Source organism: Macaca thibetana, chromosome 9 (assembly GCF_024542745.1).
Source record: "Macaca thibetana thibetana isolate TM-01 chromosome 9, ASM2454274v1, whole genome shotgun sequence".
Classification (NCBI taxonomy): domain Eukaryota; kingdom Metazoa; phylum Chordata; class Mammalia; order Primates; family Cercopithecidae; genus Macaca; species Macaca thibetana.
The window spans coordinates 33,862,070-33,887,921 of record NC_065586.1 but is presented as its reverse complement, the minus strand read 5'-3'; the positions used below and the strand labels follow the sequence as shown (position 1 = coordinate 33,887,921).

Below are 25,852 nucleotides of genomic sequence, written 5' to 3'. Positions count from 1 at the left end.
CAATCTCCTTTCCAGCCATCCCCAGCCAAACTCCTCTTGACGTTTAGATGCTCCTTCTCGTCTCTCCTTCTCTGTTGCACCATTCTGCCACTCTTCTACCCTTCTGTTTGTCTGTTCATGGAGCCTGGGCTTTGCAGGTACAGGATATGGGTACAGGATAGGGGGGCATGGTGGGCCAAAAAGGCAACTTTTGGGTGCAAAAACAGGAATACCTGTTCCCATTTAGGGTTATGGGTTTCCAGACTTTTGAGGGTGGGACCTTTGCCAAGGAACCACCCTCTCCCACCCAGCACTTCCCTGTCTCCCGTTCATATCACTGATAGGATGAAACTTCCTGCTTTAGTGAATGGCATAAACCAAAAGTGCTGTGAGATTTATGATGGATTTAATTTTGGTCATCAATCTCTGTTACTCTTGTGAAAACACTCTTTTTAAAATTTGTATTTTACACATGAAGAGCTTTGGAGCCTGATACATGTTTTAAAAAGTGATATGCATGGCATAGTGAAATGAGTGTTGGACTGAGAGCCAGAAAATCTGGAATTTGGTCTCACTTTCCCTACTGGCCAGCTGGGAGATCCCCAAACAAACCACTTATCTTCTTTAAATGTCAGTTACTACATTTGTAAATGTGTGTGTAGGTGGGTGGGTGGGTAGGTGTATGAAATACTACCTTCTGCACTGATCTTTTAAGGTCTTTCTGAGAATAAAACAAAATTCAATACTATACAAAAAGAAGGCCATATTGTTATTAACTAACTGGTTAAATCAAACTACCACTTGAACTTATTTTTAAAATGCTGTTCATCAATGAGATCACTTGGACTCGGGAAGGGGAACATCATACACCGGGGCCTATCATGGGGAGGGGGGCGGGGGGAGGGATTGCACTGGGAGTTGTACCTGATGTAAATGACGAGTTGATGGGTGCTGACGAGTTGATGGGTGCAGCACACCAACATGGCACAAGTATACATATGTAACAAACCTGCACGTTATCCACATGTACCCTAGAACTTAAAGTATAATAATAATAAAAAAAAGAATAGAAAGCTATCCAAAAAATAAAAAAAAAACAAAAAAATGCTGTTCATTTTTGCTGTGAGAATTGCATTTATTTATAGACCTCTGATAACTCGTAAATAGGAACCTCGTATTATGAAAATATTGCTGTACATTTCCACAGCTATGTTTCATGGTGTCCTATCACTTGATTATTACAACTCAGATATTTAGAGTAAAATTATTATCTGTACTTCCTATATTTAAAAAACTTCAGCTTAGAAACATTAAGTGTGTTAGTCTAAGAAGGTACAGAAACTAGGACCAGACCCTGTTGTTTCTCACTTTTTTAATGCAACGTCCTTTCCAAAAAACACTTCCCTGCCAACACCTTGCTAGATTACAGAAAGGAAATGAAGCTTTTAAAGAACAGTGAAAAAAAAGAATATCTAAAAATACTGCTTAGTAACTCTTGAATATCTAAAATACCTCAATAACTTAATCCTAAAACCAAAATGAAAACATATTTTAAATGCCCACATATTGTTTTAAAAATTCACTTTCTCTTAAATGGCATTATTTCATAGCAAGTTGCCATGTTTTGCTAGCAACTGCAGTTCACAGATAATATTTCTGAAGGGTATTCACTGCTGCCTCATCTTTCTCTCAGTAACAGATCAACTCCTAGCAATCATGATCGGATACAGCGTCTGAGGCAAGAATTTCAGCAAGCAAAGCAGGATGAAGATGTAGAAGATCGTCGACGGACCTACAGCTTTGAGCAACCCTGGGTAAGTAATTGGTTTTTCAGCACAGTGAATGATCCTACAACTTCCCTACAGCAAAGGCCAGTAAACTATGACCTCAGTGCTCTATGAAATGAGACAAGATGGAGTCAAATTCCTTTGGCCTTTAACATATTGACCTTTTCCTCATTTCCATATGGGTTTCATCATTGCTAATTTCATTTTATATCTTGTTCCACCATCTGTCCATCGCATAATAGGTTTCACTAGCCTTATGACAAGACATAACAAAAGTATTCTCACTGTCAACTAAGCATTTTTTTAAATTTAGTAACTATTTTTCTATAGATACATATTCTCAGAATCAGAGCCAAAATTAATTTGTTCAACACTTCTCCATTGTGCCTATAATGTACAAAGTACAGTGTTTAGTAATTCTTTATTTTTTTTAAGAGATGAGGTCTTGCTTTGTCACACAGGCTGGAGTGCAGTGGTGTGATCATAGCTCACTGCAACCCCGAACTCCTAGGCTTAGGCAGTCCTCCTACCTCAGCCACCAGCGTAGCTGGACTACAGGCAAGTGCCACCACACCTGGTTAATTTTTTAGCTTTTTGTTGAGACCAGGTTTCACTATGTTGCCCAGGCTGGTCTCAAACTCCTAGGCTCAAGTGATCCTCGTTCCTCAGCCTCCCAAAGTGTCAGGATTACAGGTGTGAGCCACTCTGCCAGGTCTAGTACTCTAATCTCTTGCATCCCCCTTGTGTATTTGTTGAATCCATCTTATTCCAGTTCATCCTCCACATAGCCACCAGAGTGAAACAACTTCAAATGGCTTTCCCAATGCCAGAACTGTGTTCTGATCTTGTGTTTCACCCTAGAGATGACAGCACTTCTGAGAGTGGAGGTGTCGGGGCAGATTTTTTGAGATGATGGGGAGTTTGAAGAATCTCTTTGGGAGAGTTGAGAGTGAGTCTGTTAGAGGTGAATAAATAAGCTGCTTAAGGTAGGACACTCTAGCATGGGTTATTAGGAAGTCCAGTTAGCATGGTAATTTGACCTAACCAGCAATGCTTAGAGGACTGGGAATAGAAGGAATAAATTTGTGGATTCATTCTATAGTGGGGGTTGGAAGATAGACATGGCAGAAAGCCAGGGCAGGTGTCGGAGTCCTAGCAAGGACACCGGGGAAGCATTGTGTGGTCCAGGTGGGATGGCAAGTATAGCTCAAGGAAAGATTAGCCTCACAGCCTAGCAGTGTGCAAGAGGGCTCAGGATCTAGGGGTTCTCAAGCCTAAGAGGTTGTGGTCAAAACAGTATATGTTTTGGACTCTAGGATCTTGGAAGTAGAGGTGGTAGTTCAGACGATGTTGAGGTCTAAGGCACGCCATCTTTGCATGTAAGTTACAGACGTAGAGCAGAGATTAGTGTCCATAAAGTTGACGAGTTCAGTTCAGACAAAGTGTTGGGAATATAATTTACTAGATACTTGGAAGAGTAGGACAGAAGGAAGAATGGTGTTATAAAAGGCTGGAGGCCAGGCATGGTGGCTCATACCATCACCCCAACACTTTGGGAGGCGAAGGCAGGAGCATTGCTTGAGCCCAGGAGTTTGAGGCCAACCTGGGCAACGTAGGAAGACCCCATCTCTACAAAAAAAAAAAAATTGTCTTTAATTACCCAGATATGGTGGCACACGCCTGTGGTCCCAGCTACTCAGGAGGCTGAGTTGAGAGGATTGCTTGAACCTGGGAGGTTGGGACTGCAGTGAGACTCTGTCTCAAAAAAAAAAAAAAAAAAAAAGGAACATTTTATTTGAGGAAGAGTAAACTACCCAGCTGATGTGGAACTGAGAGGTTGGTTATGTTGAAGGGAAGAGGAGATTAAAGGTAGAAATGTAGGAAGAGGCTTCAATGCTAGATCAAAAGTTTGAAGAGAAATTGTGCTAGGAAAGAACACTGGCCCAGTAGCCAGGTGGCCCGGCTCTCCTGGCCTCAGTTTTCTTATGTCTCAACCAAGATTAGAATAAATGATTGCAGGCCAGGCACAATGTCTTACGCCTGTAATCCCAGCACTTTGGGAGGCCAAGGTTGGTGAATCACTTGAGGCCAGGTGTTTGAGACCAGCCTGGGCAACATGATGAAACCCCATCTCTACTAAAAATACAAAAATTATCCAGTCCTGGTGGCACATGCCTGTAATCCAGGCTACTCGGGAGACTGAGGCAGGAGAATCGCTTGAACCCAGGAGGCAGAGATTGCAGTGAGCCGAGATCGCACCACCGCCCTCCAGCCTGGGCGACAGAATGAGACTCTACATCAAAAAAAAAAAAAAAAAAAAAAAGAATAAATCATTGGATGTCAGTTACCATTTGATGAAATAGAAGTTTAAGAAGAAGCTAAATGTAAAGCAGATGCAAGTAGAACCTCTCTGGTTAACTATAGAGGCTGGATCCTGTTAGCTGCTGCTGAAGATCAGAGCTTCTCAAAGATCACAGAACAGCACCTTTAGCATCACCTAGAAACTTGTTAGAAATACATATTCTTGGGCCCTGCGTTGACCCTACTAGATCTAAACCTCTATGGGTGGGGCCTAGGAATCTGTATTTTAACAAGCCTTCCAATTCATTCTGAAACAAGTTCAACTTTGGGAATCACTGTTCTAAAGTCTAGACGATCTCTGAGGTCCTTTTTGGTCCTGAAACCCAATACTCACAGTATATTATTCTACATAAAGCAAGAAACCTATAAATGCTGCTCATTAAGGGATTTAGTAACCAAATTAGAGTTTGAGGAAGACTAATTTTGTGGAGGAAAGGCAAAGAGGAAGAAATGGAAGAAGCAGTACTACCGTTGGCCCTTAAACCACATGGGGGTTGGAGGACCATCCCCCTTCCTCCTTATACATGCAATCAGAAATCCCCATGCAGCTTCTGACTGCCCAAAAACTTCTGCACTAATATCCCACTGTTGAACAGAAACCTTACCAATAACATAGACAGTTGGTTAACACACACTCTGTACATTATATGTATTATAGGCTCTATTCTTGCAGTAATATAAACTAGAAAGAAAATGTTATTAAGAAAATCGTAAAGAAGAGAACATACATTTCCCTTTCATTAAATGGAAGTGGATCATCATAAAGATCTTCTCCATTGTCTTCAGATTGAGTAGGCAGGGGAGGAGGAGAAAGGAGCGGGGGTAAGTCTTGTCTCAGGGTGGCAGAGGTGGAAGAAACTCTGTGTATCAGTGGACTCTCAAAGTTCAAACTCGTGGTGTTCAAGGGTCAAGTGTAGTTTGAAGGGCTTTAACTTAGTTCAGATGAGGAAGATGGGGCAACTGGTACCGGGGGGGGGATCAGCATACAGGTGTAAAAGCTCCTCAGGAAATCAATTCTTGCCTAACTCTGGGAGGTTATAAAACAAGTTCCCTAGAAAATCTCTAATTGTCTTCTGCAACAATATTACTATTAATGACATTTTCTAAGGTATTTAGTTCATTTTCCTAGATGATCACGTAAATTGAGTCATTCCCATGTAGCAACATGACAGAATTATGTTAATCTGCTTATATTGTCTGGCATAATTGACTCAATCCATTCCTACTACATTTCTTGAAGCAGAATTCTTTTGTGATGTGTGATAAATACATTCTTAACTATGTATATTTACACAAAAGGGCTGAAAAGAATAATGAGCATGGTGTCAAGCTGAAGAAGAAAACAGCAGCTGAATATGGAAATAGTTAACACACATGCACACAGTTCCAACCTGGCACAGCCCTGCCTGAGCTTATCATTCTCCATACCATGCCATTAGGAGCAGTGTTTGCCATTTGACTTTGCCTGGGAATGTGGATTCCAAACCAGCATCTTGACATTTACTCTTTAACTAATTATTTAATTCATCAAATTCAATGAGTTCTTACTATGTCCCAGGCATTGTGGTTGGTATGGGAGAACAAAGATCGAAAAGAAAAAATGCCCTCAGAACTCTCCAGTGGAACTGATAAAAAAATAATAATAATAGGCCGGGCGCGGTGGCTCACGCCTGTAATCCCAGCACTTTGGGAGGCCGAGGCGGGCGGATCACAAGGTCAGGAGATGGAGACCACGGTGAAACCCCGTCTCTACTAAAAATACAAAAAAAATGAGCCGGGCGCAGTGGCGGGCGCCTGTAGTCCCAGCTACTCGGGAGGCTGGGGCAGGAGAATGGCGTGAACCCAGGAGGCGGAGCTTGCAGTGAGCCAGGATCGCGCCACTGCACTCCAGCTTGGGCGACAGAGCAAGACTCCGTCTCAAAAAAAAAAAATAATAATAATAATAATAATAAAGGAATACTTGGTACTATATAGCAGAGGTAGGCTAGGGGTGTGTATGGGGTGAGAACCATGGAGCGATGAGGACCACATCAGTGCGCAGTGGTCAGGAAAGGCTTGAAAGAACCCCTCTTTGACGTTGGAATATATTTTAAATACATAACAGAGAAGCAGACATGTGTCTTTGAGAACTCAGATTGATGAGTTTATTTCTGGTTTCTGACATTGTATCCACATGCGAGACCTCCAGGTTTCTTTGAGGCTAAATGAGTGTTTCCTACTTGTTAGTTCTAGATGTTTTTCATTGGGAAAAGTGAAAATGATTTGAAATTTATTTTGGTTTCTTTATAAGATTTTAACTTTGGGAACAGTGAATAGGCTGGAATGCATTTCTATGTTATCTATTTAATATGAACAATCATGTTAGGGAAAATGTTTGAAAAAATCTTGTACACTTGGAAACTCAACTACTGAAGGTCATGGGCCAAATTATTGTATATCAAAATGCCATAGCAACTTCAGACAGACAACTTGGCTTGTATTAACGTTTCCTGTAATGAGTGAGCAGGGAATTATTTGGATGACAGGCTGATTACCTTAGAAATGGAATAATTTCCTAAATTATGGGTCACAAGTTGACCTTTTCTTTTCTTTTTATTATTTTTTTTTTCATTTTCAAGCAACTGAGATCTTGCTCCATTTTACTGATCATGTAAATGAGCTTAAAGTGACTGTAATTCTACTTAGTGCATTAATTTTCATACCAATGCTTATGGTTACCTTAGGAAGAGCTGCTCAGTTGTTTAAAATGTAGCTTGGTCTATGGTTTTAATTATCTGTCTTACAAAACGAGCTTTTTGCATCTTGGAATCCTTTTCTTCTCTTCTCTTATGTATTCTGACCTTGAAGGGTCACTGTATTTGGAAGAGATAGGACCATGATCTCATTCATTGGAATGGTTTATAATCATTTTAGTTTTAAGGAACCACAAACTCACCTTCAAGCTGTGTGTACAACTGAGCCCATATTAGTTGAAATTGTCATGCTTGTTAGAAATGCCACACACAAAGTGCAGCCAGATGTGTCATATAGAAACATATGTAAGCCAATTACTTTACATACAGAGCAGGATGCTGCAGAAAACTCATCCAAGTAGCCCTTTCAATCCACCTATTTTGAAAATGTTCTCTGTAAGCTCTAGCAGTACGAAATGCACCTGTTCCTGGGCCTTTGTTCAAAATAATGTCTGGGCCTGAGGGAGCTGATTTGTGGCACAAAAGGTCTTTAGATGAGCAGAGGCCCAGAAAATTTCCTTAGCTACATAATTGAAGTGAATTCTCTCCCAAGTTGAGCAAGAGAAGAAGAAAATGCAACTTCTTCCTCACGTAGTGCCAGGTGCAACATAAATAAAGCCGCAAGTTGCTTTAAATCTTTCTTAGGATAATGGAACAATAGGTGAGGTTAGGGTTATTATCACAGAGCTTCGATATGGACAGGACTTAGTGCTGCTTTTAAAAGAACTAAATTGCAGGCTGCAGACATAAGTACAGTATGCCGTAAAAACTTTGCAGATACCTGAGTGTTGCCCACAAGGAGACTTGCTGGCTGAGACGATTGATAGATGGGATAATGGAGCCTTTAATAATAGCTGTATTGCTAAATCCTTTCCATCCAAGGTTGGGAGTGACTGAAAGTAGTTTAGTCCTTCAGGTAGAAAATTGATACTCTGCAACGTGAATATCCTCTTCTCCCTCAAGCTTGCTTGTTTCCTAGCTGTCCGTCTTTCAACGAATAACAAAATCTGTCCTTTTCTCCCTTTTCCTGTTTCAGACTTTAATAGCTCTCCCTGCCCTCTTAGGGCTCTGCCTGCTTTAATTGGCAAGGCAATCACAGCACACAGCCACTCTGCCACTCTGTACCACTAGATTGCCTCCCTGTGCCTGGGGAATTTCAGAAAATGGTGGTTTTCCTTTTGTTTCCATCTTTTTTAAGACTTAAAAAGTATCTGCTGTCATTTTCTCATAGCAGCCTCCATGCCTTGACTCAAAAAATGTTGCCTTAGTTGACAGCCTTGAAATGAGTATAACCCTAGCTCTAGTTGGGTCGAAATCACCTCCCATAGAAATAGACCTGGAGGGCCAGGCACGGTGGCTCATGCCTATAATCCCAGCACTTTGGGAGGCCAAGGTAGGTGGATCACAAGGTCAGGAGTTCGAGACCAGCCTGGCCAACATGGTGAAACCCCGTCTCTATTAAAAATACAAAAATTAGCTGGGCATGGTGGCAGGCGCCTGTAATCCCGGCTACTCAGGTGGCTGAGGCAGGAGAATCGCTTGAACCCGGGAGGCAAAGGTTGCAGTGAGCCAAGATCGCTCCATTGCAGTCTAACCTGGCGACAAGAGCAAGACTCCGTCTCAAAAAAAAAAAAAAAGAAAAGAAAAGAAATAGACCTGGAGAAAGCCATCTGCAGAGAGGTGCCTGTCGCACATAGAGAGAGCCTCTGTACTGTCGCAAAGTCAGCGCTTTCTTCTGCCCTGTGACCTGTCCCTCAGCCAAAGGCTCTGTGACTCATGGCCATGCTATGCTCAGAAGCTTTGGGTGGTGGAAACTCCTGAAGCCACCTTGGGTTGCCATTAGCCCAGATACTAAAGTGCCTGGCTTGTTTTGTAGAGCAAGCTTTTTATTTTCCGTGTTCCTATTGCTTAAGATGGGGGCGAGGATAAAAGATCTAAGCATTGGTGGGAAAGGTGAGGTGAAGACAAATACAATTAAGACCAAAACGTTCATTTCCAAAAACTTCATGAGGGAAATGGGTGTGCTTTGCAGTCTTTTCAGCCATTACTCACATCCTTAGTAGCAATTAAGCTTTTCAGCATTCAAGACCCACAAGAGTTCAGTCAATAGTTATATTAATTATGGGGGGTGCAGGTGGGTGCGGAAGGCTGGGAAGGCAAGATGGATAGATAAAAGTTAACTTTGTTTTGATTAAAAGTTGTACATAAGTCTACTGAAGAAAATAATTGCTAATATTAGCACTGGCCACTTTTCAACAGAGTCAACAGTTGACACTCTTTACATGATTTCATGGCATAAAAATGATTTCTGTTTAATCTTTAAATTGCTACTCTTATCAGAATACGGAATTCCTATTAGGGTCACAGCTCATATGAATTGCTAAAGTAAGCATTGTGAATCTCAAGGGAATGCCATTGGTCTTTTTGTCATCAGCATCATTCTCACCATCATCATCATCACAGGTTTTCATCCGAAGTGCTTGAATGTTTTGTATTTTATTTTTTGTTTTCTGTATGTGCCCTTGGACATACGAAATTTTGCAGATTTTTATCATTCATAATTTAAGGAGAAAATCTGCTCAAAATGATCCTTTATAAAAATATTATGTGTGTGGGTATATATATATACACACGTGCACACCCACACATACACACTATTTTCCTTATCTATAGAAAGAAAAATGATAGATTATTTGAAATTATGGAATATTCTATATAAATGTTAATATAACAATGATTTTATTTTATAAGTGGTAGCACACTTGCATATTAAGCTGTCAAAGTCTTACAGTATTACCTAGTTCTAATTAGTACTGAAACTTCGTACTGTGGATATTCATGTTTGTTCTTTACTCTATTAACTGTCTATTAAATATTTTGTTTGGTATTTTCATTTTTTTCTATTTTTATTTTGAAGCAATGATTTTATTTAATTAAGAGAAATGCTTAAGGACTTAATTCATAAAACACCGTATGAGACCATTACAAGCACGTAATCTCCAGCACTTTGGGAGGCGAAGGTGGGAGGATCACTTGAGATCAGGAGTTCAAGATCAGCCTGGGCAACATAGCAAGACCCTGCCTCTACAAAAATTAAAAAGAAAAAAAATTAACCAGGCATGGTGGTGCATGCCTGTAGTCCTGGCTACCTAGGAGGACAGTTTGAGCCCAGGAGTTTGAGGCTGCAGTGAGCTATGGTTGCGCCACTGCACTCCAGTCTTGGCAACAGAGCAAGATTCTGACTCTAAAAGAAAAACAAAAAATGTTTTTTAAAAATGTGGAAAATATTTTTTATATTTTACCTTACTAAGTGATACCGACATTGTATTGCTTCCTCAAGCTTGAACTATTATCCCTTTATAATCTATGAGAAAGACATGTACTTCGTAGTCCACTTACAAAAACAGCATACATATTTTTCACTAGTGGTTTTAAACATAGGCCATGAAGAGATTCACATATCGTGGCTCTCCAGCGTCCTGTGTCATATATACTCGTGTGTTTATTTCCATCTTACAGTCTCTATTGTTATTATGGCCCTGGCAACCGTGGTGGTTTTTTTATTTAAAAGGTCATTGCTTGTAACCAATTTCATCACAGGGTTATTTGTAATTTGCACTGTTAAAACAGAGCTTCGCCTTGTTCTCTGGTGAATCTCCAGAGTTATTACAATTATGCCTACGCAGGTATTTCCCTATATGGGTGTTACTTTGTCATTGCAGTTGTTGATGATATTTTATTTGAAAACATACACTTCTCTGTGAGGTTACAAATTACCTCTTTTCTTCACTTTAATTTTGTGCTTGGACTCGGATACATTATTTTTTCCTGCCATAGGGATTGAAGCCACAGTGTGTAAAATTCAAGATTGCCATTGTAATACTGTTCATCCAGTTTTTGTTTTTATGAAGTCTTCATTTAAATTGTGAATTAGAGGGGTAATTTTTTATTCAGGCCAAGTGTCAAACTTGCCAGGATGAACTTAATTAGTTGTTGCTCTGAGCCGGTCATGTATACAATCTTCCTTGAAATATGTGGCCTGTTAGAGCTTTATCTTAAAAATAAGAGTGATTCTCTTTAGTAACTCACCCTTTTGCAAGCTCTGAAAAGAGAAATGGAGTAAAATATTAATGGTGAAGCCAATGTTTATGTTTCCTCCTGGTGATTATGATAGTATGAAATATGTCAGTTTGCTGATCCCAAACTCATTCGTTCCTTTTAAGTTTTCAGACCCCATATGCTGATAATGTCATCATTGGAATGTATCCAGATCCAACTAGATACTTGTAGCTGATAAAGTCTGAGGTGAACAGTGTCAGAAAACACATAGCAGAGAAAACAAGTCCTTCAACTTCTTTTTTCTCTGTCAGAAACACAGTTTCAGGCCTCTGGGAGAAACAACTTAAAAATATACCTGGAATTTCTACAAGACCTTGCAATTTCCCTTCACATCTCCACAAGCAGCTTGCCACAGAACAGCACGAGCTTAAAAAGCCGGTTACTAAATCCTGCTGCAGAATGCCAGATCTTTCAAGACTGTTTGACACATGCATATAGCTTACAATGAGTGAAAAGGAAAGGAAAATGTGGTTCTTTTGAGGGTGTAAAGGAAATGGTGTAGTGTTTTCTCTCTGTCCAGTGGTTTATCTCAAGCTTCCCGTTGCTCACCGTGACAAGAAAACAGCTCAGTTTCCTTTCTGGCCAGCCTCATCCAGTGTAATGGAAGAGAATGTCTGTCTCTTTTAATGCAGTTGATGAACAGTTGTTTGCATAAGCAGAACTCGCTCAGAGAAGTGTTTTTCTTGCCGAAAGCCTCACTGATGTGTTATTTGAACGGTGTCGTGAAGCGGGTCTCTGAACACACATTTGTTCCAGTGAGTGTGGTTATAAACATCCCCTAGTAGAGACTGGGGTATTGTAAAGCCTAATCTCCTCACACATTATTTTTGTATCGGGATATTTTTAATATGCTCACTAACTAAGCCCATATGCTTTGAAATGTTTGTCCTGTATATTGCTTCATTACTGCTTATCAACAAGTAAGGTTGTGCTGGCTTTGCAGAAAGAGAACAATAGATGATGCTTGATTTCTTTCTGTCCTGGCCAAAGCCAACCATAGAGGCCATTCTTTTGGTAACAAGGCTACCTGTTATCTTACAGCTCGCCAAATCAATGCTAAGACTCTGTTGTTCTAGAAAATCATTATCAGGGCAAAGTCTACCATTAGCTTTCAACTCTAAAAGAAAATCAATAACTTGTTTCTAACAGACATTCCTCTCAGACTATGCCTGATGCACAACATCGTATAACAGAGGGGGAACTGAGGGTGGCCAGTACTGAAAAGGATCACTTAAGGGGCCTCCTGCTGATGCTGTGACAAACCATTGAGATGTTTTGTAAATGTAGAGGCATCATTGTCTATTTTGAGCACAGCTACTTTTATTTCAAAAGGCCAGATCTAGAAGGTAAGCTAACCATCATCAGTGAGAAGTTGAAGCATCCCAGAAACCTGATCTATACAGTGCAGTATACACGTTCAGTAATCTGATTTCAGTGAGAAGCGCCAATCACCAGATGACTTGCTGACCAAAGTATGGTTTTCTTTTCTTTCTTTTCGTTTTTCCTTTTTTTCTTTTCTCTTTTTGAGACAGTGCCTTGCACCATCACCCAGGCTAGAGTGCAGTGGCATGGTCATGGCTCACTGCAGCCTCAATCTCCTAGGCTCAGGTGGTCCTCCTGTCTCAATTTCCCAAGTAGCTGGGATCACAGACATGTGCCACTGCACCTGACTAATTTTTAAAATTTTTTCGTAGAGACAGGGTCTCACTGTGGTGCCCAGGCTGGTCTTGAACTCCTGAAATGGAGTGCTAACCAAAGTATTTAGTTAGGAGGATTGAAGCTTTCTCTATAGGGGATGATCAACCTAGGTTAAATTGCCATTTCCTAATAACTAAGGTAAAATGCATTACCTAATAACCAATTTAAGTAGCGATTAGCTTTTGGATTTGTTCTTTTGATAGGCATTTCTGTTCCCTGTTTGGCTGCCATCTGTGGATTGCAGGAGGCCTGTCAGTACCTAGTTTAAACTAATCTTGGCTTAAAATTTCACTGTCATCCTGTAGTAAAAGGGGAATCAGCTATACTGTTTCCTGCTTTAAAACTAAAATATATACCTACCCCCCAAAATTCAGCATGGCCAACTTGCAGGTGTGCACTCCTGGACTTTCCCACTTTTGAGAGTTGTAGCAAATTTTTATCTTTACTTACTTATTTATTTATTTATTTTTTGGTATTAACATCTTCTAGTTTTTGGAAGAGCCTCACTCTTATTGTATCTGCTCTGTGTATTCTCAAGAGAGGTAAATGGCATCTTATGTCAGCATTTACCAAGCCTCATTAAAAAGACTAGATGCTGGGTATAGTGGCTTACGCCTGTAATCTCAGCACTTCGGGAAGCTGAGGCAGGATTGCTTGAGGCCGGGACAACATAGGGAGACCCCATCTCTACCGGAAAAAAAAAATTAGCCAGGCATGATGGCCTGTGCCTGTAGTCCTAGTTACTCCAGAGACTGAGATGGGAGGACAGGAGTTCAAGGCTGCAGTGAGCCATGATTGTACTACTGTGCACTCCTGCTTGGGTGACAGAGTGAGATGCCATCTCTAAAAAAAATTAAAGGAGAGTAGAAAGTTTGATCTCTTTAATTTAAAGCATATGCCAAAGCCAAAATCACAGTTTAAGAAAATTGAGTGTTTGTGGGCTCATAAGAACAATTATATATATGCCACTTTTCTCAAAGAAACGATTTTAAAAAACAAATCACAGAATTTTCAAAATTTTCGAAGTCAATTCGTAAGAATCGAAACGGAGTCAACCAGTTGTGTGATCTGTGCGGATCTTTCTGGTTAACGATGTGCTTGCATTTTCCTCTTCCAGCCGAACGCACGGCCGGCGGCGCAGAGCGGGCGGCACTCGGTGTCCGTGGAGGTGCAGATGCAGCGGCAGCGGCAGGAGGAGCGCGAAAGCTCCCAGCAGGCCCAGCGCCAGTACAGCTCTCTGCCTCGGTATGAGGACGCCTGGCCGAGCCTCCAGATCCACCCCCCTGCCTCGGTGCTTTAAGATCCCCCGGCCCTTTAGGAACGCGCTCCTTCCCAAATCGCTGGGGCCTCTCCAGCTTGCCCCTGGTAGCAACAGAGGAGCGAATAAATGTCTGGTGGCTACTGTTCCTTAGCGTGGGGGGCTGTCTTACTGCGAGGCCAGCGGAAATGCCGATTGCAGGAGATGCCAGTATTTTCAACCACAAGCTCCCTAAAAAAGTGAGGCGACTGGTGTACTGGCTTCTTAGTATTGGCTCTCCTGCTTCCTGTGTGGACAAGACAGTATCTTCATCTGAAAAATGAGAAGATAACCCTTATTTGGCTTAGCACATAGGGTAATTAGAATCAATGATACTTCATAAATCCAGAGCTCCATAAAAGGATCGGGATATGCCGTGGTTGTGTGGGATCCGTGGTCCTAAACCTCACTCTCTTACTGTCCCATCATCACTGTTGTCACCCATGTTTAACTTTAGAGGGTCTCAGGGATGCTGAGCTTGTTAGCTGGGAACCAAGCAAGCAACCCGTACCTGCCTGCTCCCCAGGGGAGAGGCCTTGACCCAGTTCTCCGACAAAGGATCTCAGGTGACTGAGTGCCAGTACATTGAAATAGTAACTATTTTTCCATCAAAGTATTTCTTCCAGGCATAATGAAGAATAAAAATATTGAAAAACATTCAGCTTTTTAAACTTCCCAAAACAAGTGACTCCAGTAGCCACAATTCTTATAGGCATTTGTTGCTGTATTTCAAAACCAGGGACAAAAATATTTTAAGTAGGAAAAGATGCATTTGCCATGTTGGTATCAGGTAGACTTTTGACTTTGAGCAAAACAGTTTTGGGGAGTTAGGAGACAAATGCTTATTTTGACTGACCAATGTAGATTGATCTTGATCAATTTCTAATAAAGATGAGTCCTGGCCAGGCACGGTGGCTCAGGTCTGTAATCCCAGCACTTTGGGAGGCTAAGGCAGGCAGATCATTTGAGCCCAGGAGTTCGAGACCAGCCTAGGCAATATGGCAAAATGCTGTCTCCATAAAAAATACAAAAATTAGCCAGGCATGGTGGCACATGCCTGTAATCTCAGTTCCGTGAGAGGCTGAGATGGGAGGATCGCTTGAGCCTGGGAAGCGGAGGTTACAGTGAGTTGAGATCATACCACTGCACTCCAGCGTGGGAGACAGAGCAAGACCCTGTCTCAAAAAGACGAATTTCTTTATATGTTAATAATCACTGTAACAACCACAAGGGACTTCACCACATGGACACAGGTCAGCCAAGGGGACATGGAGTGGATGAGTCTCCATGGGCATGCGTGCCATCTGTTGAAGCAATTTATTCATTCAGTTGTTCTGTTTCAATCCATAAGGCTATGTATAACCCCTTTGAGTACTAAAGTATTTTTTCATTTAAAAAGGAGAAGTGCCAGTTTCTTTAGCCTGCTCTAGGTAAGAGTCATTAGAGTTTTGGTCTTTATAGGACCTTTGATATAATCTTATCTTGTAAGGAAAGAGCTCAGAGTAGGTAAATTTCCCCCAGCTCACACAGCTGGTAAGTCATTTTGCCAGCATTCAAACCTGAACCTGCCCATGTCCTAAGCTATGATTTTATAAGGCCTGTTGCTATCAAGGGCTTCTGTTCCCAAATTTTTTGGGACAGAGTCTTGTTCTGTTGCCCAGGCAGGAGTGCAGTGGCATGACCTTGGCTCACTGCAACCTCCGCCTCCCAGACTCAAGCAATTCTCATGCCTTAGCCTCCCAAGTAGCTGGGATTACAGGCGTGTGCCACCTCACCTGGCTAATTTTTGCATCTTTAGTAGAGAAGGGGTTTGCCATGTTGTCCAGGCTGGTTTCGACCCTCTGGCCTCAAGTGATCTGCTCACCTTAGCCCCTCAAAGTGCTGGGATTACAGGTGTGAGCCACCATGCCTGGCCCCAAATTTGGGATATTAACAGGTACAAAGTTCCCCTCAATGCTCTCCTGCCCTTAGCATTTAGAAGGAGGTCACTGTGTGAATCAACCCAGTGAATCAAATGCCTAGGCACTTGAATTAGACATCAAGGTTCGTCTGTGTAAAATCCACCCTCCCTGCCACACTGCCCCCCTCACCCGCCGCGGCCCAGCGAGTCTGTGTGGCTGCATTCCATCGGAAGGGTGAGCCGACAGCGTGGACCAATTGGCCCACCTGGCACGGCCCTGCCTGCTCGACCACACGGGTGGGCCAGGGCACTTCATAGCTTGTGTGGATGGTGTTGTCAGGGCAGGGGCTGTGTTCTTATTTTTATTGGCCAATTGTTTGGCTTCATAAATTTTGGCCATGCCTGAGAGTGTCTCTGAGGATTGAAGGAGAAACATAGCACAGTGTGTATAATGAGAGCAGTGACGTGGGAGCTGCCAAGGGCTGAGAAAGGGAGGTGAGAGAGACAGCGGTGGGCGGCCGGGAAGGCAGGGCAATTGGGAGGGAGAAGGGGCGCTTGGGTCCCAGTCCTCAGAAGAGGCAAAAGAGAGAGGCAGGTGCTTCCACTGAATTTCTCCTGGTTGCATTCCAAAGTAGCTCATGCATTCCCAGCCGAACCTTTCGTCCTTGCCTTCCCATTCCTCTCCCTTCTTTACACTCAGCCCTGACATCTCTTCCCTTCTCCGCCTCTCCCTGCGGAAGCGCCTGGTAGAAGTATCTATATTTACACGCAGAGGAGGGTTGCAGCCGCTACCGCTAGTGCCTCCGCTGTTATTTAGTGTTGCCCTAAATAACTACAGCTTTCCCTCTGGGTTAATTGTAGCTCCCTATTTTTAGTCATTTTATCCTATTTAGATATGAGAAAAGCAGACATCCTCAAAGAGTTATGTAAGTTTGGGCAGCAGAGGCTGGTAGGCTTCTGCAGTACCTTCTTGTCTTCCTCTAGAGAATAATTTATCAATGGGAATCTTCCTGTTTGTGAGGGAGATTAGGAACGTAGAACCCTGCGCCCAGCTTGATGCCTCGCAAAGCAGCCGCACTCTGCGGCAGGCTGTGTGCAGAGATCTGAAGCAAGGGAAAGAAAGCAAACAGGAGGTCAGGGGGACTGCAGCCACCTCCATGAGCTTGAGTCCAGTCCAAGTTTCTGACATGTGATATTCTTCAAAGACACTTGACCTCTGCTTTTCGGATGTTGACAATTAACAGAGTTTTGTCTAAACAAGTTGGTATGGCATTAGAAACCAAAAAGATTACACACATAAAAAAAGTATAGTTACAAAGTGAAGCATAAAATAAAACAAATGGTCTGGGCTTTGTATCAGTTGCGTTAGATAAGGTGGTTTGAATTAGAGACATGTATATGAGAAACAGTGGTTTGTAAATTGTAACTGTAAGTAAGAAACTACAGACAGAATTCAAGTTACATTTTGGAATGTCAGTGAGAAACACTGGCCAGGTGGTAACACTAGTTGGCAGGAAAAAGGAGCTGTGTGGTGGCCCCACACTCAGTTCTCAATCAGAGTAGGATTTTTGTTTGTTTTTCTTTTTCTAAAATAATGTATTTTTTATTATAAATTATAGGCCGGGAGCAGTGGCTCACGCCTGTAATCCCAGCACTTTGAGAGGCCAGGGTGGCTGGATCACACGGTCAGGAGATCAAGACCATCCTGGCTAACACGGTGAAACCCCGTCTCTACTAAAAATACAAAACATTAGCCGGGTGTGGTGGCGGCGCCTGTAGTCCCAGTTACTCGGGAGGCTGAGGCAGGAGAATGGCATGAACCCGGGAGGCGGAGCTTGCAGTGAGCCGAGATCGTGCCACTGCACTCCAGCCTGGGCAACAGAGCAAGACTCCATCTAAAAAAAAAAAAAAATTATAAATTGACAGTTTGTATAACTTGTGGGGCACAAAGTGATGTTATGATTTATGAATACAATATAAAATAATTGATTAAGCTTAACCAAGTTAGCTAACATATCCATCACCTCCAATATTTACTCTCTCAGCATTGTGAAATGTACAATACTGTTATTAACTATACCTACCATGCTGTGCAGTAGAACAAACAGAAAAATTGCTCCTCTGTCACTGATCTGTACCCTGTGACATCATCTTTCTTTCATTCCTAAATTAGTTTCTTTCCTTAGTATCCAAAAGGCAGCCCCCAAATGGAATAGAGGCGTGCGCAGTCACAGGCACTGGTAGAAAGACGTAAGGTTCTTGGTTTGGTGTTTCCCTTCATTTTCTTTTCCTGCCTCTCCATTTCTTGTTCTCCCCTCCCTCGCTCCCTGTCTGCCGTGGTCTGACTTCCTCGAAAGCCTTGTATACCTCACCCTCCAAGCTGTGTGTGTCTCTGCACCCTCCTGCGTTCTCTCCATGAGCCCCATTTATTATGTCTCCAATCTACTTCCCAACTTCTTAGCCTCGCTCCTTCTATCTTCCTCCATCTGTCTGTGTCCCTGTCACGCTGGTGGCTTAATGGCTTTCCTTAGACATCAGATTTTTGGTTTGAGTCCTCTCAGTGCTGATGGTCTCCAGGCCATGTTGGAGGTGCTTGTAATCTTTAGGTGATAGTTATTGCCAAACTGCGCTGTGTGCTTTGAGTGGATTCAGAAATGTCCAGGGGGCTCATTGCATGCAGGACCAGACAGTCCTATGTGTTGCTTATAAAGAAATTCAGCGAAAGGAGATTGATGTTTTGTTGCTGTTGTTATCCATGACCTTAGCCAAGGGCTCCCAGTACAGTGGGAAGAACGCGGGCTTCCCTCTGATGTCTGCAGCAGTGTGCTGAGTTGCCCTCAATTAGCAAGGGCTCCTTTCTCTTCTGCTGCGTTTCTGTGTCTTGGCATCTCTACTCAATCCCTCCAACCAAGGAAGGGAAAGCTAACTTTAAAAAACAATTTTTGTCCAGGCAGAGTGGCTCATGCCTGTAATCCGAGGACTATGGGAGGCTGAGGTGGGCGGATCCCTTGCGTTCAGGAGTTCAAGACCAGCCTGGTCCAACGTGGTGAAATCCCATCTCTACTAACAATACAAAAATTAGCCAGGTGTGGTGGTGCGCTCCTGTAATCCCACATACCCGGGAGGCTGAGGCAGGTGAATCCCTTGAACCCAGGAGGTAGAAGTTGCAGTGAGCCAAGATTGCACCACTGTACTCCACCCTGGGCCAAAGAGTGAGGCTCTGTCTCAAAAACAAAATAATTAAATTAAAAACAATTTTCTTCTTTGCTCAAAAAGATGCCTCTCTAAATCCAGAGCCTTTTTTTCTATTTTTCCTATTTTAGAGATGAGGTCTCACTTTGTCACCCGGGCTGCAGTGCAGTGGAGCAATCGCGGCTCACTGCAGCCTCAACCTCCTGGGCTCAAGCACTTCTCCCACCTCAGCCACCCAAGTAGCTGGGTACAGGCACCCACCACCACACCTGGCTGATTTTTTCAAAACATTTTTTGTAGAGGTGGGGTCTCGCTATGTTACCCAGGCTGATCTCAAACTCCTGGCCTCAAACAGTCCTCCCACCTCATCCTCCTAAAGTTCTGAGATTACAGGCCTGAGCCACCACACCCAGGCTCAGAGCCTAATCTTTGAAGGCAGTGTGACTTTGTCTTCAAACTACTCCTCTGGAACCTGTTAGTCAATCAGTTACTGAGTGCAAGTCACTTTTCTAAGCACTTTACATGTGTTATTTCATTTCTTTCTCCCCACAGCCTTTCAAGGTTAGAGATTATGCCTGTTTCACAGGTAAGGTAACTTGAGCCCAGTGAGCATAACTCTCCCAGTGTCACACAGCCAGGCAGAGGCAGGCTCAGGATTTGAATCTACGTTGCTCTGAGCCTAAGTCACTCTCCCACCTCGCCCTGCTGCCTGGATGCCTGGTTTCCTAGTGCAGGAAACTCTTATTGTCCGTTTCCTTCCCTTGGTCTCTACAATTGGCCCATTTCTCATTCTACCCTTAATCAAGAGCATATAGATACTGCTAACTTCCTTACCAAGGAAGTGTGTGTGCGTGTGTGTGTGTGTGTGTCTTACGTGCATTTTACCCACATATCTTACTTCAGACCTCAGGGCAGTCTGCTTCCTTCTCTCTTTACTGATTAATTTGAAGAAAATTTTAGCTGCAAAAAAATCATTCTCCCACATTGTTGTAATTTCCATCCCTAACAAACCTTTAGTGAATTCTCCCTGTTTAAATCTAGAAAGACTGTCTTCCGGGGATGACAGAGAATCCACGTAGGGTGCACAGCTGCCATAGCGTGAAACCCGGGGTTCCATGGAGCTGGGGAGGAAGGGGGTTGATGGATCTTAGCAGGCCAGGGATGAAAAAGAGGTGAAATGTCTGCAGCCTATTTCTGATTATCTTCAAACTGATAACTCATAAAGGAATCCCATTTTTGTTGCTGTAGTATCAGTCACAAGTTCCTTGTTTTAATTAAAGTTTCATGATTAATGTCAAATCCCTGGTTTCATACCAGCATTTTCCAACAGTGTTGTCTCTGGGCAGGTTAATTTATGACTTTTTAAGTGAAGATAATCAGTGCTTTAGGCAAATAAACTATTCCATCGCATCTAAGGATTCTTACCTGGGCTGACTGTACAAATGGTTCAGTCTTCCCTTAAAAGAGACCCAGACAGACATGCTCTGGAATGCTCATGCAGTCATCGTCATAGCCAGAGGCGATGCTGGACATTACGGTCATTTTCCTTACTGAAAATGTTTCCGACTACATTTTAGGCCATATGGAAAATGGGTGGATTTCCCTCCAAACCATATTGATGCAATTCTGAATGTTCAAAAATGCAAATTGCATCATTCCTGCGGGAGATGCAGTGGCTTCCCGGACCTTCTTTTCCTTCCATGAGTGTCTTTGTGAATGTTCAGCCGTGTTGTGTATGTTGATGGAAAGGGCTGAGCAATACATACTGTCGCCAAATGATTTTCTTATTGATAAGTGGAGCAATGTATTTTGTTTTATTACTCAATTGTCTCTTCCCCTCTTCCATTTTCAAGGCAAAAAAATTAGGGCATGTCTTCCTTTCTGGCACAGAACTGTTTTACTTCATCATAGCCAATCTTACTGTAAATTCATAAAACCATCTAGAGACTTGATAGTAAATTAAAGATGTTTCAAAACAACAATGTTTCCTGGAAATCATGCGCAACCCTGTTGCAGAAGTGGTAAGAATTTGAAATTTCCATATGACTCTGATTTACTTCCCTATCCTGGGGCGACAGAAAGCAAGTTAAGTGGGTTACCCTGGCCTTTGGTGAAGGTAAATGTGTAAGAAAATAGGGCTTACTCTACAGACTTCCGGACTCTCCCTCCAGTCTCGATGAGCAGGTATCCCGGAGAGTGTAAGTTGCTGACACACACAACTCAAAAGCCAGAGCTTTAAGGGACTGCCTGTTGCATTTTTTATCATAAAGGAGTCTAGACTTAAATCTTTCATAACCAAACCCACATCACATTGTAATCCATTACATGTCCTTCATATTAGCTAGCGCTTCTGGCATTATGGTGGCAGCTGTGTAAAATATTTGCTGTGCTTGTTTAGAATTGAATTGTAATGTTCTAAAGCGAGCAGTTATTCCTACCATGGAAGCTGCCAAACCTCTACTACTTCTCTGCTTTGCCAGTGTGTCTAAATTGCAGGAGATATTGGTACCCTAAGCAGAACAGACACAACCTGCTCAGACACAGGAAGATGACTCTGTTTTTAAGTAGCTGCACAGTCTAGTTCTCTCTCCTGTTTACTCATTGTTAGTTTAGTTGTCTAAGACTATGCACTTGCTGAGGACAGTCACTTTTGAATTCTCCAGCCGCCCCTATCACAGTGTCTGGCATGTGATGAGAGAACAGGAATATTTATTGAAACATGAAAATGCATATTCCATCCCATCCTGCCCCCTTTCCTCCCTCTCCCTCCTTCTTCCTACCCTCACACTAACCTTTGGTTTTGCTTTCTAGGCAAAGCAGGAAAAACGCCAGCTCGGTCTCCCAGGACTCTTGGGAGCAGAACTACTCCCCCGGGGAAGGCTTCCAGAGTGCCAAAGAGAACCCCAGGTACTCCAGCTACCAAGGCTCCAGGAACGGCTACCTGGGAGGACACGGCTTCAACGCCAGGGTCATGCTGGAAACTCAGGAGCTCCTTCGCCAGGAACAGAGGCGGAAGGAGCAGCAGATGAAAAAGCAGTCTCCTTCCGAGGGGCCGAGCAACTATGACTCGTATAAGAAAGTCCAGGACCCTAGTTACGCCCCTCCCAAGGGGCCCTTCCGGCAAGATGTGCCGCCCTCCCCTTCTCAGGTTGCGAGGCTGAACAGACTTCAGACTCCTGAGAAAGGGAGGCCCTTCTACTCCTGAGCGCGCAAAGAACGGATGCTTCATGTCACGCAATAAAAGACATTTTCCTATGAAGACTTGTATTTTGGGAGTTTTTTTAAAACCTCGATGGTACTATGGAGTATTTCTGTTGTTGGTATCAGTGCCTTTAAGCGGTATAGGCAAAGAAATGGAAGGCCTTAATGTCTTTGCCACGATGTCTCAAATGTCTGTTTCATGGAAGGATTTCCCGCCCTGTGACAATCATCTGTTCGAGGCGTTCACATGCTGTGCGCCTCTCCACAGTGCCGGGAGTCTCGGCCCGACTCATGCGCTGTCCGCGGCTTGGTTATAGCGTCCCTGCACCACGTGCGAGACAAATTCACCTGACGCGGAGGATGACGCGCGGCCCTGTTTCTCCCTCTCAGTTCTCTGAGCTGTGAGATGACATCTCAGTCTCTGGAGGAGGAAAAGTGGGCGACATACACCAAAAATTGGGGCTTTCTGGTACTTCACAGCACAGCCGTTTGTCATACTTTGTCATCAGTGTGGTTTTCTCTTTCCTTTCTCAGCTCCTTGTGACGGGAGAGTCGGTCATCCTATTACAAAGCTAAGCCATAGTCCAACATTGTTTGGTTACCATGGGGGTCCTTTTGTAACTGCCTTATAACTCAACATTACCAATAAAGCGATGATCCTAGTCTGCGTTTATACATAGGCTTGTTCGGTCCTGTTCCTGACGCGTGGGTTGAGCCACCACAGCTGTGTGTGGGGAACGTGGGAGACGGGAGTGGCTCCTGCCGGGGGAAGCTGGGCATGCCGTTGGCCATGTGTCTATCAGGAGGGGAGAGCTAAGAAATAAATTCTCCTAGGAAGAGCTCATGGCCCAGTACATCCCAGTAATTATTTTCATTAGTTTTCGTTCTGACAGCTTGTCAGGAAGGGCACAGAATGGGACAGAGATAAACCAGACGGTCATTTTGATCTGCTCTCTACGGTTTTTCAAGTCAGAGGCAATTGATGCTTGTCTAATGCATCCACACACTGCATATCTGACTGGCGATGCCACGCTCCTAAGTAATTCTGCCATGAAACATGAAAGACAAAGGAAAAGCCGTTACACATCACACAGAGAACATTTTCGGGTCCCACAGCGGCGGTGGCAGGAAGCTCACTCTCGCGTCAGTGTTTGAGTGTGTGTGTGGGTCTCGGGGACCTCGGTGGCTCCCATCGTCCTTCATCGTTCTGAACATCCTGTATTGTAAACGTGGCTGGGTTGCCAAAGTGCCTGTGAATTCCGATGTGGAAAAAGCTGGAGGTGAAAGCTCAGTATACCATGTATTCACTTTAAAAACAGAAAAAAAGACATGTATGGATATGCCTATTTTTTTTTTGTTGGCACATTGTATTTTTGTGTTGACTTGTTTTTAGAAATGATGTGTCCACACACATACCTGTGTCTCCTCTGCACTTCTGTGTCATGGTTCTGTTTCTTAATAATGTGCAGCCGTGTCTAAGTGGTGTTAGCAGTGTACGCGCAGTGACCTTGGATGACAGTGGCTCTTTCTCACAGCCTCCCCTGAGCTGTGAGAAACAGCTTTCTCTGTACATACGCGACTCCTAATAAAAGGCATATTTCTTCCTGTTCTTTTGGTGTCTCTGATGTTCCTGGGCAACCTTGCTTAGCTGGGGTTTTTTTAAAAGGTATATTAACAGATGTGATTTTTTTAAAATATATTTAGAGAAAGTTGGAAGTTTCCACACATCTGAGGAAAATGGGCATGAAACGGGGCAGGAGAACCCTGGGGCGAACTCTTGGATGAGGATGGAGAGGGGGGACTCACCTGTCCCTTGGAAAAGATGGTCCCCATTATGACATCATTCTCACTCTTAGTCCATTAAGACAATATACAGCCTTACAGTTGGAAGTCTCAAAGTGGGAAGTTTGCAAACACAGGAACTGGTGGTTGATTGCATATTTGAGCACCTGAGGAGAGAGGGGAAGGGGAGACAGAGGAACCTTCAACAGTCCACTGCAAGGCCCAGGCTGCCTAAAGAAGCCTGAGGAGTTCTGAATTGAAGGAGCCAGTACAGCTCGAACTAAATTGAAAAATTACGCAGAAAGTGACATGATATTCCCATGATTGCCCTTTGCACCCTTGGAATCATCCTAGCAAGCCAGATGTTTTGATTGAGTCTTGGCCTTGACTCCTGTGAGCCCAGAGAAAGGTCCAGATTTGAGTCCACTTCCAATACAAACCTAGTTCTTATTTCCCAAATTACAAAGTAAGGTTTTGCTATTTCTTTGAGAGGGATGCCCACAAATACGCATGTGGTGTTTCGAAGGCATAAAGGGTGCTATGTCCCTAGGTATATCTTGTGCACAAATACAGGAGATTTGGTCCCCACGCAAATGGCAGGCTTTGCGAGGACCTGTCAAAAATGCCCTCTTATGGAGCACCTAGCCTCAGTGGGTTGTCATAGCAACCCTCATCCTGTCACTACATCCAAATTCTGTCACCTCAAGATTAGGAATGAGGGGTGCGTGGCAAGCCAAGGCAATACCACCTCCTTGGTTCTTTCAAGCATTCCAGGTGGGGAGTGAAAAGGGAAGATGGACAGGTTTGTTCATTTCCTCCCTGAGCAGGAGGCCCATTGCCAATACCAAAACACATGGCTTATTTGTCTCAACTGACAGTGGACAGCAGAGTAGGAGAGGCAATAATCGCACGGTGGGAACCCAAAACACAAAGGGACCTGTGGGTTGAAACTGACAGTTTGAGCAGCACTGGGAAGAGAAGTAGGAATGGTCCACAGAGAAGTCAAAATAGGCTCTAGGAAGCAATCCTGACTCAGTCGACCAGGCTCCTGGCTTCAGGACCTTTTGCTAAGACTCAAGGGTATCCCCTGGGAGGGCGTGTCCCAAGGAGGAGCCGGCCCAGGTGCTGTCGAGATGGGCACTGGGATCTGCCCAGTTCCCTCAGAAGCCGCAATTGCATGAAAGGAGAGCAAGGGAGACCCTCGAGCCCACTCTCGGATGAGGATGGAGGTGGGGGAACTCACCTGTCTTTTGGAAAAGATGGTCTCCACTATGGCATCATTTCCACTCTTAGTCCATTAAGACAGTATATAGTCATTTGTATTAGAAATTATAAAAATACTGCATAGCATATCTATATTATATGTAATTGAAGCCCTGCCATCCACCTTCTCTTTCTGTGGTCAGACCGAGGACAGCTCAAAGGTCAAAGTGTTAGGGTTCAATCACTTGGCGGTTCATGGTCCAATGACCACAGCCAGGGAGGATTTCACCAAGGGTTTTATTACTGGCAATGCGTGAGGAGGACACAAGAGATAGTTCCCAAAATCAGTACCTCCCTGAACGGAGGTGAAAACGGCTTTTATTGGGCTGGTGAGCTGAGTCATCGTATGTCAAGCTTGTCCAATCTGCAGCCCAAGGGCCACATGTGGCCCAGGATGGCTTTGAATGCGGCCCAACACAAATTCGTAAACCTTCTGAAAATGTTAGGAGATTTTTTTCGCGATTGAAAAAATTTTTTTTTAGCTCATCAGCTATCGTTAGTTAATGTTAGTGTATTTTATGTGTGGCCCAAGACAATTCTT

At 43.4% G+C, this 25,852-nt stretch overlaps 1 protein-coding gene across 23 annotated transcripts in view; it reads left to right on the top strand.

Moving 5' to 3' along the window:
• PARD3 (par-3 family cell polarity regulator) overlaps positions 1–23,875 on the top strand; it is a 717,622-nt gene extending 693,747 nt beyond the window's left edge. For all 23 annotated transcript variants that reach the window (XM_050804766.1, XM_050804769.1, XM_050804770.1 and 20 more), the window contains 3 exons: positions 1,673–1,793; positions 13,794–13,921; positions 21,877–23,875. In XM_050804766.1, the coding sequence (XP_050660723.1) occupies positions 1,673–1,793; positions 13,794–13,921; positions 21,877–22,270 (643 nt within the window). In that variant the 3' untranslated portion in view covers positions 22,271–23,875. The remainder of the gene's footprint in view (positions 1–1,672; positions 1,794–13,793; positions 13,922–21,876) is intronic.
• The last annotated feature ends 1,977 nt before the right edge of the window (positions 23,876–25,852 follow it).